Here is a 13,748-nt window from a genome sequence, read left to right as displayed (position 1 = left end):
CATTTGTATGGCTCACACTGGATGTGTCTACGCATGCATTAGATTTGGGAGCAGTTTACTCACAAGTAAAGTACAGGCAGTCCTTGAACTTACAACACATTTGGTTCCTGAAAATTGTGTCTTAAGTCAAAACGTTGTAGCTCGGAACCAATTTTCTCATAAAAAACTATGTTCTAAATGGAACATTGGTTCCTGAACCAAAGCCCGATACCCTATTTTCATTAAAAATACCCCAGAATTTTGTACTTAATCAATTATAGATGATTAATATAGCTACATTAATGTATTTATATTGTAAATAGAAATCTTATTGATTTGAAAGGACTTCTTTGAGGTGACTTTGCTAGATTTTTTGAAGGGCTCTTGGTTGGACTTTTTGAAGGGTTCTTGGCTGGAGTCTTCTCAGGAGTCTTGGCTGCAGGTTTTTCTAGAGCCTTGTCTGCTTTCTTAAAGAAAGTGTCCAAGGAAGTTTGGACAGATGTTCTCCAGGGAGATGGTTGACGCAGCGAACTTGTTCGCCGGCATGGTGTTGCGTTGGTTCAAGCGTTGTAGAGCTGAAACATGTCATAACACTGAAACAGGGTGTCAATTTATAAATGTTGTAGGTGCGAAACTTGTAACTCAAAACGCTGTAAGTTGAGAACTGCCTGTACTTGCAAGTAAATACTTCCAGGCAGGCATCTACATGTACAGGGAAGCTGAAACAGATTTGCTGCTCCCACCTCCTGGGGCCCTGCAATGGGACCCTGTTGCCACCAGGGGGAGCTCTAGACTGGCAGGGAGCACTGGGCCAGGAGAGGGCTGTAGTAGCTGAGGCTGGGACATTGCACCCTGTCCCCAGGGGGCTGCCTGCTACTGGAGCATGGACAATGTCCCCCTACCCCAGTAGCAGGGAGCTCCTGGTCCCGGCTCCCTGACTGGGGCAAGGGGCTTGGAAAAAAGGCTAAAGGGGATGGGCAGCTTCCAGCCCTCTGCCCCAATCTGCTGGTGGGTCAGTGAGTAGTGAGCCCGCAGCTGGGGTGGCTCACTACTCGCGGTGCCACCAGCAGATGGGGCAGCAGGCTGGGACCTGCCTTACCCCTGCAGCTCTTCCCAAGCCCTGTGCCTTGATTGCCTGACTGGGGCATGGGGCTCGCACCTGCCCCTGAGTGGGACACTTCCTAGCCTCTGCTTTGGGATTGTAGGGTAGGGGCTGGAGAGCAGACTCCCCGGCCGCTACCAGCAGGGAGCTCCCAGCACCAGCTCCAGTCTCAGGGCCAGCACTAGGAGATACCAGCCCTGTGACTGTGGAGCCGGTTGAGAGATAAAGGTCTCCCAGCACCAGCCCCAGGACCAGGTTGCTGGCACTGGGAGATAAGGATCTCCTAGCCCCCCCCATGATGGCGAAGCAGGGCTGGGAGATCGGGATTTTGGACGTTGGGCATAAACATGCTCGTTGCCTCAGCCATTCCTCACTGCCTAGTCACAAAGACCCCGTTATCACACTGCCTCATATCAAGTCCATCTATCCCCTGCCCAGTTTAAAAAGTCCCTGTGCTACACTATGCCCCGTTGCTCATAAATACCCCATTGCCTTACACCATTTTCAGACAATGCAGATGTCACTATTTCCTCCCTTCTGGCCACTTGCCATGCATACCAGTTCTGTTGCCTCTTCCATCCCCCTCTGCCCATATCTAACTCCCTCATTGCCTCTCCTGTGCCCTGTTCAGCAAGTCTACACTTCCCTTCCCAGCATTACTTAATCCTGGAATAGGAACCAGTTGCTGGGTGTCACTATGGAGACATTCTACAGGCATTAGAAATATGGCTAGAAAATTATCATTTAAGTTGCATGCATCAGGCTTATTTGGCAAGCAGGGAAGGGGCTGCGAGTGCTTTGGGTCCTGCCAGCTCAGCTGCCACCTGTTGAACTGTAACAAAAGCTGTCCTCTGGTCCTGCCAGGTGAAGCAGCTCTATCAGCAGAAGGGAAGGTTCTTCCACTACAGGGGAGCTTAAGTGCTAATGCAGTAGGAACTATGTGTGCAGGGGAGCTTTGAGTGCAGTAAAGCCCTTTCTCTGCTCCTGGGCATGTTGCAGACTAAGGAAGATTGTAGCATGCAGCAGAGTCTGCTTAGCTTATAGGACAGAGGTAAGTGGCGTAAGCAACTGCTTGATGAATTAGCTGCTTCTAAGGGAATTGAATTACGCTGTAACCAACAGGGAGGCACAGGCTGAAGGCACAGTGTCCTAGGTCAAACTAACAGGTAGTTTTGTTGATTTTACACAGCACCTTTAATATAGAAATCAATAGGATTTGACCAAAGGTTTGTACCATTTGCATGACCTAAAAAGCTGCCTGTGTTCTTTGTGGGTGTCTAAACTGTCTTGCATGGTACCAGGTATTCTACATAAAAGACTGATATAACATCCTTAGTACATATATTTTGTCTCTTAGGGTCCCTTTGAATTGGCTAGATCTAGCAACAGAATTACTACATTGGTAGCACTGCAATTTCCCCAGCCTCCCTCATACTTTCCCCAGTCACCGCCTGCCCGACCCTGCACATTCACCAACACCCCGTCTTCTCCCCCAGCACTCCTACCCAGTCACAAACACCTTTTGTCACCTCCATCTCCCACAGTTGCAGACACTCCCTGTCATTTCCTCGATTACCCTCTGCCCAGTGACAAATATTCCTGTTCCCTCCTGAATCCTTTGTGGCCAAGTCTGTTTTTTGGTTTAGGGGGTTGTGACTGGGTGAGCAGAGGATGGTTGAGGCAGTGCAGGTGTTTGTTACTGGGCAGACTGGGGGATTGGCGAGGCAGGGGAGGTATTGCTGCCTGGACAGGAGAATGGGTGGGATATGGGAGACATTTGTAACTAGGTGCAGGGGTTGGTGACAATATGGTAGTCTTCATGAGGTTTCAGATGGGACCATGGAAGAGGTGACTGGGGTACTTGTGCCCAAGCATGGATGGTGGGAGTGAGGGGAGTAATTGTGACCGGGCAGGAAAAAGATAGGATGAGATAGAAAATACTTATGACTGGGCACTGCAGAGATGGGAAAGGTGGTTGGGGTCTTTATGACTGGGTGCCAGAAGTGATGGAGGTTTTTATGACTGCTTGTGGGGTGATGGGAGTGGGATAGTTGTTGGATGGGGGAAATGATAGGGACAGGGATGCAGGTGTTTACAGTGGCTGTGGGATACGGGAGATTAGTGGATGTTAATGACAGGGCTTGGGAAAGGGCAGGTGAGACTGTGTGGGTGTTTGTGGCTGGGGGAGAGAATATGTGAGTGAGTCTAGGAGCTAGGAGGCCAGCCCTGACTCTGTCATGTGGAGCTGTTTGCTGCCTGATCAGTGGGAGAGGCTACAGGCTGCTCTTGGATCAGGAGTGGGCTCACAGGGCACGCCTGCATGAGACGCTGACTGTGCAGTAGCCAAAAAATACTGTTCAGTAGCGCATCACAGCACAGATAGTGCTAATATGCTACTGTGTGGTATTATTATGCTACAGTGCAGTTTCATCACCTAAAAGACATTTGCTGGTACTACTGCACGATAACTTCAGTTACTGCACATTTATTTAGTACTTTGTGCAGTAACAACTGCACAGTAGTGTCTCATGTAGATGCGCCCACACAGTCCCACAGCGGAGAGCAAGTGACATCTGCAGCCCTGTAGGGCAAGTGCCTTGAAAGTAGCTGTAAGCAAGCTACTGCATAGTGCTCCCTCTGGTTGAGGCCAGACTAGGCCTTGAGCAAAGGCTGGTATTACTGGTAAAGCCAGGTGGGCACCATGGAGCTGTGAGCATCTCCTAAGGAGCCTGGTTTGTGTCAGATACCCACTAGAGTGACCACCTTTTTAAAATGTAAAGGCAGGACAGGGTGAGGCCTGCTTGGCAAAGGTATCTCTTTGAGCCAATTAAATAAACAGTTTCAAAATGAACCTGGGAGCAGAAACTCCTTTCTGTTACATCACAGGATGGGGAGTCCAGGTGGAGTTAAACCAAGGCCAGCAAGGCCAGCACACACCCACACTATCTGAGTTGTGGGCACAGATGTACCTGGGCCAGTCACTGACAAGGGGTTGATGATGGCTAGAAAATTATATTTAGAGACTTGCTTTAGGAATTGGCTTGTAGGTGGAGTAGATATTGCATTAGAACAGTGGTCCAGAGGAATGGCAAAGGTTAATTGGTGTCTAAAAGCCTGTTTGTGACAAAGCCAGCAGAAAAACAGGCTGGGGAAACTGAAAACATGAACAGTGTGTTTATAACAAAAGATAGGATTGCATCCTTGGAACAGATCACAGTGTCCAGCTGCAGAGCCCCAATTTTGGGGGATGGACCAAATTAGGAGGCTGGGAATGCTCAAGTTAAGACACTGGTAAATGACCAAATAAAGATGTATGCATGTAATATGTTTGAGAAACAAAGGTATATGGTAACAGATAGGGCTGGATTAACGCATAGGCATGCTAGACACATGGGCTGTAAAGGGCCCCCATGCTTCCCTCTCCAGTGGCAGTGCAAATGACCCCATCTGCCTCCCTTCCCTTCACTTCCCCTTCACTGGCCTTTCTGTCTCCCTGTTGTGGTGGCTGCTTCCTAGCGGCAGCTCTGACTCCTCTCCCTGCAGGCGGCAGCACCCGGGTGGGGAGGAGGGATCTCAACCAACCCGGGGCCCATGGGTTTGTTTGCCTACAGCCCACTAAAGGGTTAATCCAGCTCTTCTAACAGAAGTGATAGTGGACAGTATGATGACCATAGGGAGACCAATCAATAGTGCCCAGAAATAGAGAGTCATCAGCCACTCCACTGTGGAGAGTGGGCCTCCACCCTCAACCTCCAAGGCTGCTGACATCTGACATTCAAGAAAGAACCACAGGGAGAAGCTTGCATACAGGCCAGACGTACTTTCCCTCTGTGAACCCTGGAACTGATAGATATAGAATCTGAGGGAGGTTATTTTGTTTGCCTTGCCTGCATTACTCTTATCTGCTGTCACTGTGTATCAATACAATTTGCCTATTATCAAATGGAAGAAGTGGCTGGTTTGAGTGTCTGGGTTCACCCAGAATAATGTATTTGGGTCATAAATCCAGTGCCAAAAGCTGACAGCTGTTTGCTGGACAGGGAGGGTCTGTAGTAAGGGATTATCATCAGGGATCCAGGTTTTCCATTTCCCACAGAAAAATGGAGTAAAACACAGATTTTCCCCCCTTACCAGAGTAAAACATGGATTTCTCATTTTAGCAGAGAAACCTATGGATTTTGCTGTTTTGCAGTGACTCCCTGCAGGCTGACAGAGTTCCAGGCAGCAAGGAGCTGGGAGGGAGTGGGAGGAGGGTGGTCAGGCAGGGAGCACAATGTGCATGTACATGCACGTGGCCCCAGGCAGCCTGGAGAGCAGCTTCTGCAGGTAAGTTGGGGGGGGGGCAACCCGGAGCGGGGGAGGGAGGGAGTTGGGCATGGATGGGGATGGGGCTGCTGCCCAGCCAGGCAGTGTGTGGGGCTTGGGGCTGCAATGTGGAGCTTCAGGGCACCAGAGATGAGCAGGATGGGGCAACAGATGGCTTGTTCAGGGGAAGAGGAGGGGCTGGCTCCCTGCTGCCCCAAGCACTCCAGGGGGGCAGCAGAGACCACACCCCCCAAATCTGTGCGCAGGGTAGGGGTGGGAATAGAGCTCGCAGGAGTGAGCAGCTTTCCTGCGCAGCCCCATGGTGTCTTGCAGCTCTGGGTCACACAAGCCAGGCTGCAGAGGCCTTGGGGGTGGGCAGCAGGGTGGGAACCCACAATACGCAGCCCCTTGCCTTCGCACAGATCTGGAGGGTAAGTGTCCTCCCTGCCCTGGTGATGCGTCCTCTGTGTGTGGGACTGAAGTATGCAGCACAACCCCACACCACTTTCCCTGCTGCCCCTGTACACAAAAGAAGTGTGGCCAGGGCAGCACAGAGCTCACAGCAGCAAGGAGATCCCTGAACAACTCCACTGTTCCCTGCTGCTCTGGTCACACATGTGGGGCTGCGGAGGCCCCAGGGGAAGGCAGCAGGGCGGGAGCCCAAGCCTGCAGTGGGCAGCCCACACTCTCACACAGATCTGGGGGGCCTGGGTCTCCCCTTCCCTCTGGGGCATGTGCACAGGGCCAAGGAGTTGGCCCTGCCCGAGCCTGCAGCCAGCAGGGGGGAGACGGGTTCTGCTTGGCTTCCTGCCAGGGACAGTGGGGTGTCTTGGGTAAGGTAGCTTGGGAACTTTGGATGCAGTCACTTGTTCTAGCTCCTGAGTCTTATCTATGTTCAAGCCTCCAGCCAGCCAAGCTGGGCTGAGGCCTGGAGGGTGAAGGAGCCAGAGGGGGAGACCAGCCAAGAGAGGCCAATGAAGTGTTTATGAAAGTGAAACATACAGAGCAGAGCATGGGGCATGAGGCAGGAGAACCAATAGTACCTCAAGGGGAACCTAGCAGGGGATATAGCTACCAGGAAGGTTGTCTGACTAAGGAGTGGCCAACTGGGGTCAGGGTGTGGGGGGCAAAGAATGCCCTAAGAGCAGGTTGGGGCACAAGCTGCCCTTCATTCCCCTTGGCAGGGCTGGCCAACAATTTTTTGGGGCCCCTTGCAAGAAATAGCTCTGGGGCTCCCTGATGTGAAGAAGGTGGTGGTTGCAGCAGTGGCGGGGGTGTGTGTGTGGCAAGCAGCCAGATGTGAAGCCAGCGGTGGTGTGGTGGGAGCGTGGCAAGTGGCCAGATGCAGGTGGCCCCTTGGTAGTGGGGCCCCCTGTGGCTACAGGTTTCACAGGATAGAACGGCGTAGCCCCCCTTGGTCTTCCAGTGGTAGGACACTCTCCCCGTTTGGCAGCAGCTGGTAAGGGGCTGGTCTGGGAGAGTTCTCTGGGAGTCATGGGCTCGTTGTTTCCTAGGAGCAGGCATTTGGTTGTGAGGGAAATAATTCCTGAGAAGGCCCATTTCTCATCTGCCAGCTCCCAGCAGCCAAACCATGTTGGCAGGACTCCAAGGGGAGGCAGTTCCAAGAATCAGGGAAACTCCCCTGCCACTGGCCTGAGAAGACAGAGATGGGGTAGTAATCAACACGGGGAGTGAGAGGGTCAGGAGCTCATAGGAAGGGATGGGACCTGGGTGGGGAAGTTTTGATATCCCCCTGGGAGCAGGAAGACTGGAGAGTTTAACTCCTGCTACAGTGGTCTGGCGTCTCTGGTCAGCTGTGTAGAAAGGCTGTTTCTAGCCACCCCACCTCCATTCTGTTCAGTCATGAGTCCTGTGGGGAGTATGCTGGGGTGTTGGCTACAAAGGACCAACTCACAGGGTCATCATAAAATTCCAGTTTATTAGACGGATGCAAAAGTCAGATCATAAACTTTGGATGATGTCCACACACACACACACACACACACACACACACACAAGCTAGCTATGAATACTAAGCACCAGTGTCAAGATACCCCAAGTGCTGGAGTCCACCGCTGATGGCCAGTTGAGGCTTCTTTCAGTGCAATGTTGCTTCAGAAGGCTGGTCCTTCTGGGCAGGTAGGGTACTGGTCAGGTCAAAGAGGGCACTATTGAGGGTCATTCTTCTATGCCTTTTATCCCTCTCTGCCAGACTTCGGTGAGTCCCCAATTTTTGGGCTTACCCAATCCAGGGGTTGTTAACCTCGTGGGACATCTCCCTTGATGGCAGCTGTCAGCCGCAGGGCTCATGTTTGCAGGTACATGCAGTGTTGGGAGTCTGTTGATGAAGTTTGATTAATTCACTGCTGTGATGAATAGGGCTCTGGGAGCGGCTGATGGGGGTGGGGGGCGCGGTGGTGGTATTCAGTCCCAAGAGTCAGTCTTTGGCGTTGATTAGTTCAAACCAGGGCTTCTGTACCTTTAACAATGAAGTTTCAGGGAGTTTCTGGCTCTGTATTGATCCTTTCCTCCGTACTGTGTGGTTTGGTAGGTGTTAATTGCTGCTTGTTAACTTGTTATCTTGGCTAGCTACTGTGTTATGCAATCAATCATGATTCATTCAGGGACCTGCTCAATACAGAGAAGCCACTGTTTGATTCCTGCCTTTGCTAACGTTGTTACATGGTATAACTTACTTTTAAACTTAAAGTACATTTGTTACGAAGTTAAAAAGCATAGAATATAAAACGTGAAATGCCACAGTACATACAACAAATAGACCAAATACAATGAAGGGGGGACATACTGATGCAGAATACTATTCTATACCCATAAAAGCATCTACAAACTTTATTTTTTATTACAAGTACACCCTATATTCTGGAATAATAATAATATAAAAAAAGAAGAGGGAGGAAGGAAGAAAAGGTAGAAAAGAGAAAGCATCTCCAAAAGGGGGCAAATACTGCAAAAGGGGCTTTTGCCATATGGAGGGGCTTCACATTGCGGGGATGGGGGAGGCAAAAAAGGCTTCTTGCTACGGGGGGTCATCTGAGCTAGACTGGGTAGGGACAGGATGGGCTTCCCTCACTGCAGGGTGGAAGTGCTCTTTCCCTCAATCCCAAAACATGGATAGCATGTTGTCCTAGGGGCCGCTCTAGTCAACTTCTGAGTGAGTGCAGCAAGCAGCACAACTTGGGGTGAATGCACAAGAATCAGTTGCGTGACAGCAGCTCCAGGAGACCGGCAGAGGGCATGGAGCAGGTGGCTGTCTCATTTTTAAGGACAAATTTAAAGGCTCTTTGCCACAAAGTAAAAGTTGTCAATGGCAGGTTCAATCCTCCTTCCCTGCCTCCTGGCCCCTAGCATGAGGGGTCTGACCACCCTGACCATGCCTCACTACCACCCTGAGGAAAGAGCCTGCAGTACCTCATGGTAATCCGCTGAGCTAGGAAGGCTGATGTTTAGATGGGAGGCAGATGGCTGCAAAGGAGGGCCCAATGGACGGAAAAATAGGAATGGATCCAGAGGAGATCACGATGCTGGAACAGGCCCCCAAAAGGGCCATGTGGGCAGATGGGTACATGCTTCTAGGATATATTTGGGGATGGAGTAAAAGTGGCAGTGGAGACAGAGCCTGGGGAGTGGCTGTCACCATTTTTGTTATTTCTACAGAGTAAAATTGCAAAACAAGTGATTTCCTGAATGATGATGACTGATGCAATTATTGCAGTGGTAGGAATTGCATTCAGTGGGACGGCTTTAGCTTCAGCTGAGGAAAGAAACATTTCCCTGTAGACCCCCTTTTTCATCTCAGCCACATGCAGTCCAAACTGGGTTCTAAGTTGGAAAGACAAAAACAAGTACCTGATGCCATATTTTGACCTGCAGTAGACTTGATTACGGGCAGGGAGAAAAGGAGGAGGATTGCAGGTGTTTCAGCATATGCCGCTCTCTTGCAAATCTGTCCCACTGTTATAAACTCACAGCATGACATCACTGGCCTAGACAGCTGAAATTAAAATTGAGGCAGTAGTAAGTGAAAAAGTCACATGGTGAGGTCCAAACTTGGCCTCCTGGAATGAGTCTGTACTGCTGCCGAGGGGTGGGCACCCTGCCCATCTCCACTTACATTACAGCTCAGAAACATAGCTTCTCTCAAGAGTGCTAGAAACAGAGGTCTTGGGAGCAGCTGTGGGGGAACATCCACAGAGACTTCAACCCCTCATTTCCAGGTTTGAAGCAGCAGTGTTGGGACATGCCTGGGACAAAATGGAAGTGGCAACTTCCAATTGCCAGCATGTGCAGCTGCCAGCAGCAGCCACTTTTTTTTGCACCCCACCCCAAGTTGTGGGGGGGTGGGATGGGGTGGTTGCCCCAATTGCCCCTTCTAGTTACACCACTGGTTTGGAGTGCACACGTGGGAACACTTGGTTGGCTATGTTCTCTCTGGGAACAAGGTGTAGACATACCTTTGCTGCTTCCCATTCATATCGTGCTGTTTAGGCCAGCCTGCATGTGATGGGGAGCTCTGCTGTCGATTTGCTTCTGCATCCTGTTAATGCTAGTTCAAATAACCCCCAGCGCTTCCCATCCTGGTTGGTGATGCTTGAGAACTCATTTGGGGGAAACTCAAGTGGCTGATGAGATTTCTAGACACGGGAGTTTTCCAGTGGCTGCCTCTGCACCCCGGTAGTCTCCTCCATTCTTTGATGTGCTGTTCAGCCAGTGGTTTATGAAAATCTGGTATATTTGGATGGAAGCTCTTCTGATGCTGGCCAGGACAAGCTGGTCCCTCTTCCTAATCTTCAGTAGTATAAACCACCCTAAATCTTCCCTGGCTTGAAATAATGTTAAATTTATTTCAGTTATTTGGGGCATGGGGAAACACACCCTCTCCCTAACACCCCCCCTGTCCTGACCAGGTCTGAGAACAATCATTTGCATTTTTTTTCTTTTGAATGCATTAAACCTGACATGGTTACTACAGCATAGCTGTGGCTAGCATCTACTGAATTGGGCAATGCTGAGAGATTAAATACATGCGCGGCAGGGGACAGGACTGTGAATGCCAGAACATCCAAGGGCAGACGAGGTTCTTTGGGTAGATGTGATAGCCTTTGTTAGACCAAGTAGTTGGAAAAAGCTCTTTGCAAGCTTTTGGGCGAGCACTGGGAGACTCTGTCACTGTTGTGCAGAAGAGCAGCTATAGTTTACCAACAGCTGGAACCCACAGCCCTGCGGATCAGCAAATGCTTTTTTTTCTTCCCGCAGACCAGGAATAATATAGCTCACTACCTTGGCAGGACCTTCGCCTCCGCTGGGCTGCGGGCAGCATTGGGGACGTCCCCTAGAACCCGCCAATCGCTGCAGCGGTGCCCACCGCGCTGGTGCTCCGAATTAGCCCCGCCCCAAACCACTTCCACCAATCCGCTCGGCCGCTCCGGGTGTCACCTCCTTAGCCCAATCCTTTAGCTGCTCGGGGTGGCACCGGCCCCCGAGCCTCCCCGGCGGCCAATCAGCTCCCCACCGAGGTCGGTTTCGTCAAATTCAAGCTGCAGAATGAGGGCTCTCGCCTCGCCCCAATTCAGTTCTCTAGCCAATGAGAGATGTGCTGGGCGCTGATTGGCCCGCGGGGCCTGGGGCTTCCAGGAGTGTAGGAGCCTAGGGCTGTGCGGTGAGTCCTTGTGCGGCCCCCCTGGCGCCGGTCCGTTCCCCGTCCCTGGCCCTGTTCCCGTCCCTGTCCCCACGTGCCGCCGCGCCGGCTTCCCCCCGCCCCACCCGCTTCCCCCAGCGCGCCCGCCAGCCCGGCCTCGGTCACCGGGACCTTCACGGGGCGCGCGGTGCTGCGCCTGCGCGGCCGGGGTGCGCACGCGCTGTGGGGGCCTGTGCCCGCCTCCCCGGGCTGTGACCGCGTCTCCGCTCCGCTGCAGGACCCCGCGGAGCATGGCGACGTTCCCGGAGCGGTGCTGAGGCCGCTCGGCTGCTGCGGGCTGGCCCCGGGGCATGCCCTCACCTCTGCTCCGCTTCCCAGGGCTGCCAGCGGGCCTCATCCGGGCGCGGACGCTCAGCACCACGGCTCCGAGAACCAGCTACAGTGAGTACCGCTGTAGCCATGGGCGGGCGCTCCCGTCCCTCCTCCAGGGATCGCCTGGAGCCGACTCGAGCAGTCCCGGCCAGGTGTCCTGCTGGGCGCTGTACCCAGAGCTCCTTCCCTGGGGCAGGCAGCCCCCTCTCGGTCTTCCCCGCAGGCTGCCGAACCTCACAGAGGGTCCTTGGGACACGCTTGAAGCCCGTCCAGGCACTGACTTGGGGTGCTGCCCCCAAAGATGAAGTGTTCCCTCGCCTTGCCTCGCTCCTGCCTGCAGGGTGGTGACTGCTTGTCTGTCCCTGCAGAGTATGTGAACCTAAAGGAGGACCCGATGGACATGAAATCCATCACTGACAGAGCTGCCCAGACGCTGCTGTGGACAGAGCTCATCCGAGGTGAGCGGTGTGATGTGTGCTCTGATGTGGCGCTGGGCGGCGCTCAGCTGTGGTGGCAGGGCCTTGGAATGAAGGTTGGGGGGTGTCAGGATAGACATTGAAGGCAAGGGAGGATGCGTGGGCCTGCTGGGGGAAGGAACCATCAGGCAGAAAGCCCCAGCTCTTGTGAAATGGTTGGGGAGAGCCTTGTTTGGTAGAGCGAGGGTCTGGGTTGTGCTTGGCATCTTTCATTCTCACCCCCGAGCAACTGTAGCTTTCTCCCCTCTTCTCTAGGCCTGGGTGTGACCTTGAGCTACCTCTTCAGGGAACCTGCCACCATCAACTACCCCTTTGAGAAGGGCCCCCTGAGCCCCCGTTTCCGTGGGGAGCATGCCCTTCGTCGCTACCCGTCTGGTGAAGAGAGGTGCATTGCCTGCAAGCTCTGTGAGGCCATATGTCCAGCCCAGGTGGGCCTTTCTGGGTCACACCTTTGTTCTCACCCTTCCCCTGCCCCCTGGGTCCCTCTTACAGTCCTGTCTGTGGCATAACTCTTCCTAAATTGGCTTCTCTGGTGTGACTGGTAGCTCTGTGGGATACATTGGAGAACCCTTCCCAGGGCCTTTGGTTTAGTTCCCTTTGGGGGCCCATCCTCAGCTTGTGCCCAGAACTCAGGGCTGCGTTGCCCTCCTGCCCACCCCAACCTTCAGGACAAAGCTAGGCCAGCCATGCTATTGCTGACGCAGCTTGGTCCTAACCCTATCTGGACTGCAGCCATGGCCCTCCCCTTGCCTGGAGCAGTGGGTGTTGAGCTCCTGTGTTTGGAGGATGTTGCCCCAGGCAACCTGCCACCTCAGGATTGGATGCAGAGCCTTGTGGTGATACACCAGGGAATGATCATGTTTCTCCCTCCACCACCATTAGGCAATCACAATTGAGGCGGAAGCACGAGCTGATGGCAGTCGGCGAACCACCCGCTATGACATTGATATGACCAAGTGTATCTACTGTGGTTTCTGCCAGGAGGCCTGCCCAGTGGATGCCATTGTAGAGGTGAGAGCAGCTGGCTGTGTGCTGGACTGGTGCCCTGGAGAAGCCAGGGGGTTGTAACCCATGTCTGGGTCTGTGTTGGGTTGGAGAGTGGAGTCCACCTCTCCATGGGACTGGGTCTTTGGGCACCTTGCTGGCAGCTGGAGCTCAGGTGGAAACTGCCTCATGTTTATTTCTTCAGGGCCCTAACTTTGAGTTTTCCACGGAGACGCATGAGGAACTGCTGTACAACAAGGAGAAGTTGCTCAACAATGGGGACAAGTGGGAGGCTGAGATTGCTGCCAACATCCAAGCAGATTACCTGTACCGGTGACATACTGCCCTCATGCACCCTGCCTCCCACCCCCTGCAATAAAGGGCCTACACCCATCATTCTGCTTCCTGAGTTTGCTTGTGATGGGGGTGAGGGGATGGGGATCAGCACTAGGAAGGTGTGGGTCTGTGTGCTCAGTCCAATTACAGTAGGGGTGGGGCATTTTTTTTGTGTGGAGGGTCGCTTACTGAGTTTAGGCAAGCTGTCGAGGGCCACATGGGTAGTAGTCCTGCCCCTTGACAGGTTCCCCACTCCCTGGTTGCCATCTTGTGATAGGGGTTAGGGGGCAGGACTTCCTGACCTTTGCCACCAGAAAGCCCTCCCCTTGCCCCCAGAAATACACCATCTCAGAACCAGAAAAATAAGAAAAACCAGAAAACGATATTCTAAAAATCAAACATCTACAACATTCATTAATTTGATTTCAAAATGTATTTTTGTCCTGATTTGTGTTTGTAGTGTGTATAGAAGTGATTGCACAATAGCATAAAATGAAGTCTTACTCTTGTATATTGGGGGGAGGGGGGCATGGAGGGG

General features: G+C 52.6%; 1 protein-coding gene and 1 long non-coding RNA gene across 2 annotated transcripts in view; one reads left to right on the top strand and one right to left on the bottom strand.

Moving 5' to 3' along the window:
• Positions 1-11,140: 11,140 nt before the first annotated feature.
• LOC109318227 overlaps positions 11,141-13,748 on the bottom strand; it is a 6,114-nt gene continuing 3,506 nt past the window's right edge. The window contains exons 2-3 of the long non-coding RNA XR_002103207.1: positions 11,208-11,213; positions 11,141-11,151 (exon numbers count right to left, since the gene is read on the bottom strand). This is a non-coding gene — a long non-coding RNA (uncharacterized LOC109318227). The remainder of the gene's footprint in view (positions 11,152-11,207; positions 11,214-13,748) is intronic.
• On the top strand, positions 11,378-13,270 carry NDUFS8 (NADH:ubiquinone oxidoreductase core subunit S8). Its single transcript, XM_019547339.1, has 5 exons — positions 11,378-11,483; positions 11,783-11,872; positions 12,146-12,318; positions 12,773-12,901; positions 13,080-13,270. The coding sequence occupies exons 1-5, from the start codon at positions 11,393-11,395 to the stop codon at positions 13,209-13,211; spliced, it is 615 nt and encodes a 204-aa protein (XP_019402884.1). The 5' UTR covers positions 11,378-11,392; the 3' UTR covers positions 13,212-13,270.

This window comes from Crocodylus porosus, unplaced genomic scaffold, assembly GCF_001723895.1.
Source record: "Crocodylus porosus isolate Cpor-Errol unplaced genomic scaffold, CroPor_comp1, whole genome shotgun sequence".
Taxonomy (NCBI): Eukaryota; Metazoa; Chordata; order Crocodylia; family Crocodylidae; genus Crocodylus; species Crocodylus porosus.
The sequence above is the reverse complement of the archived record's forward strand: the minus strand, read 5'-3'. Positions and strand labels throughout refer to the sequence as shown.

Coding starts and splice junctions, on each gene's coding strand:
- NDUFS8 (XM_019547339.1), top strand. CDS start 11,393: ATGCCCTCACCTCTGCTCCGCTTCCCAGGGCTGCCAGCGGGCCTCATC. Junction 11,873..12,145: donor GTGGACAGAGCTCATCCGAG/GTGAGCGGTGTG, acceptor CCTCTTCTCTAG/GCCTGGGTGTGACCTTGAGC. Junction 12,902..13,079: donor CAGTGGATGCCATTGTAGAG/GTGAGAGCAGCT, acceptor TTATTTCTTCAG/GGCCCTAACTTTGAGTTTTC.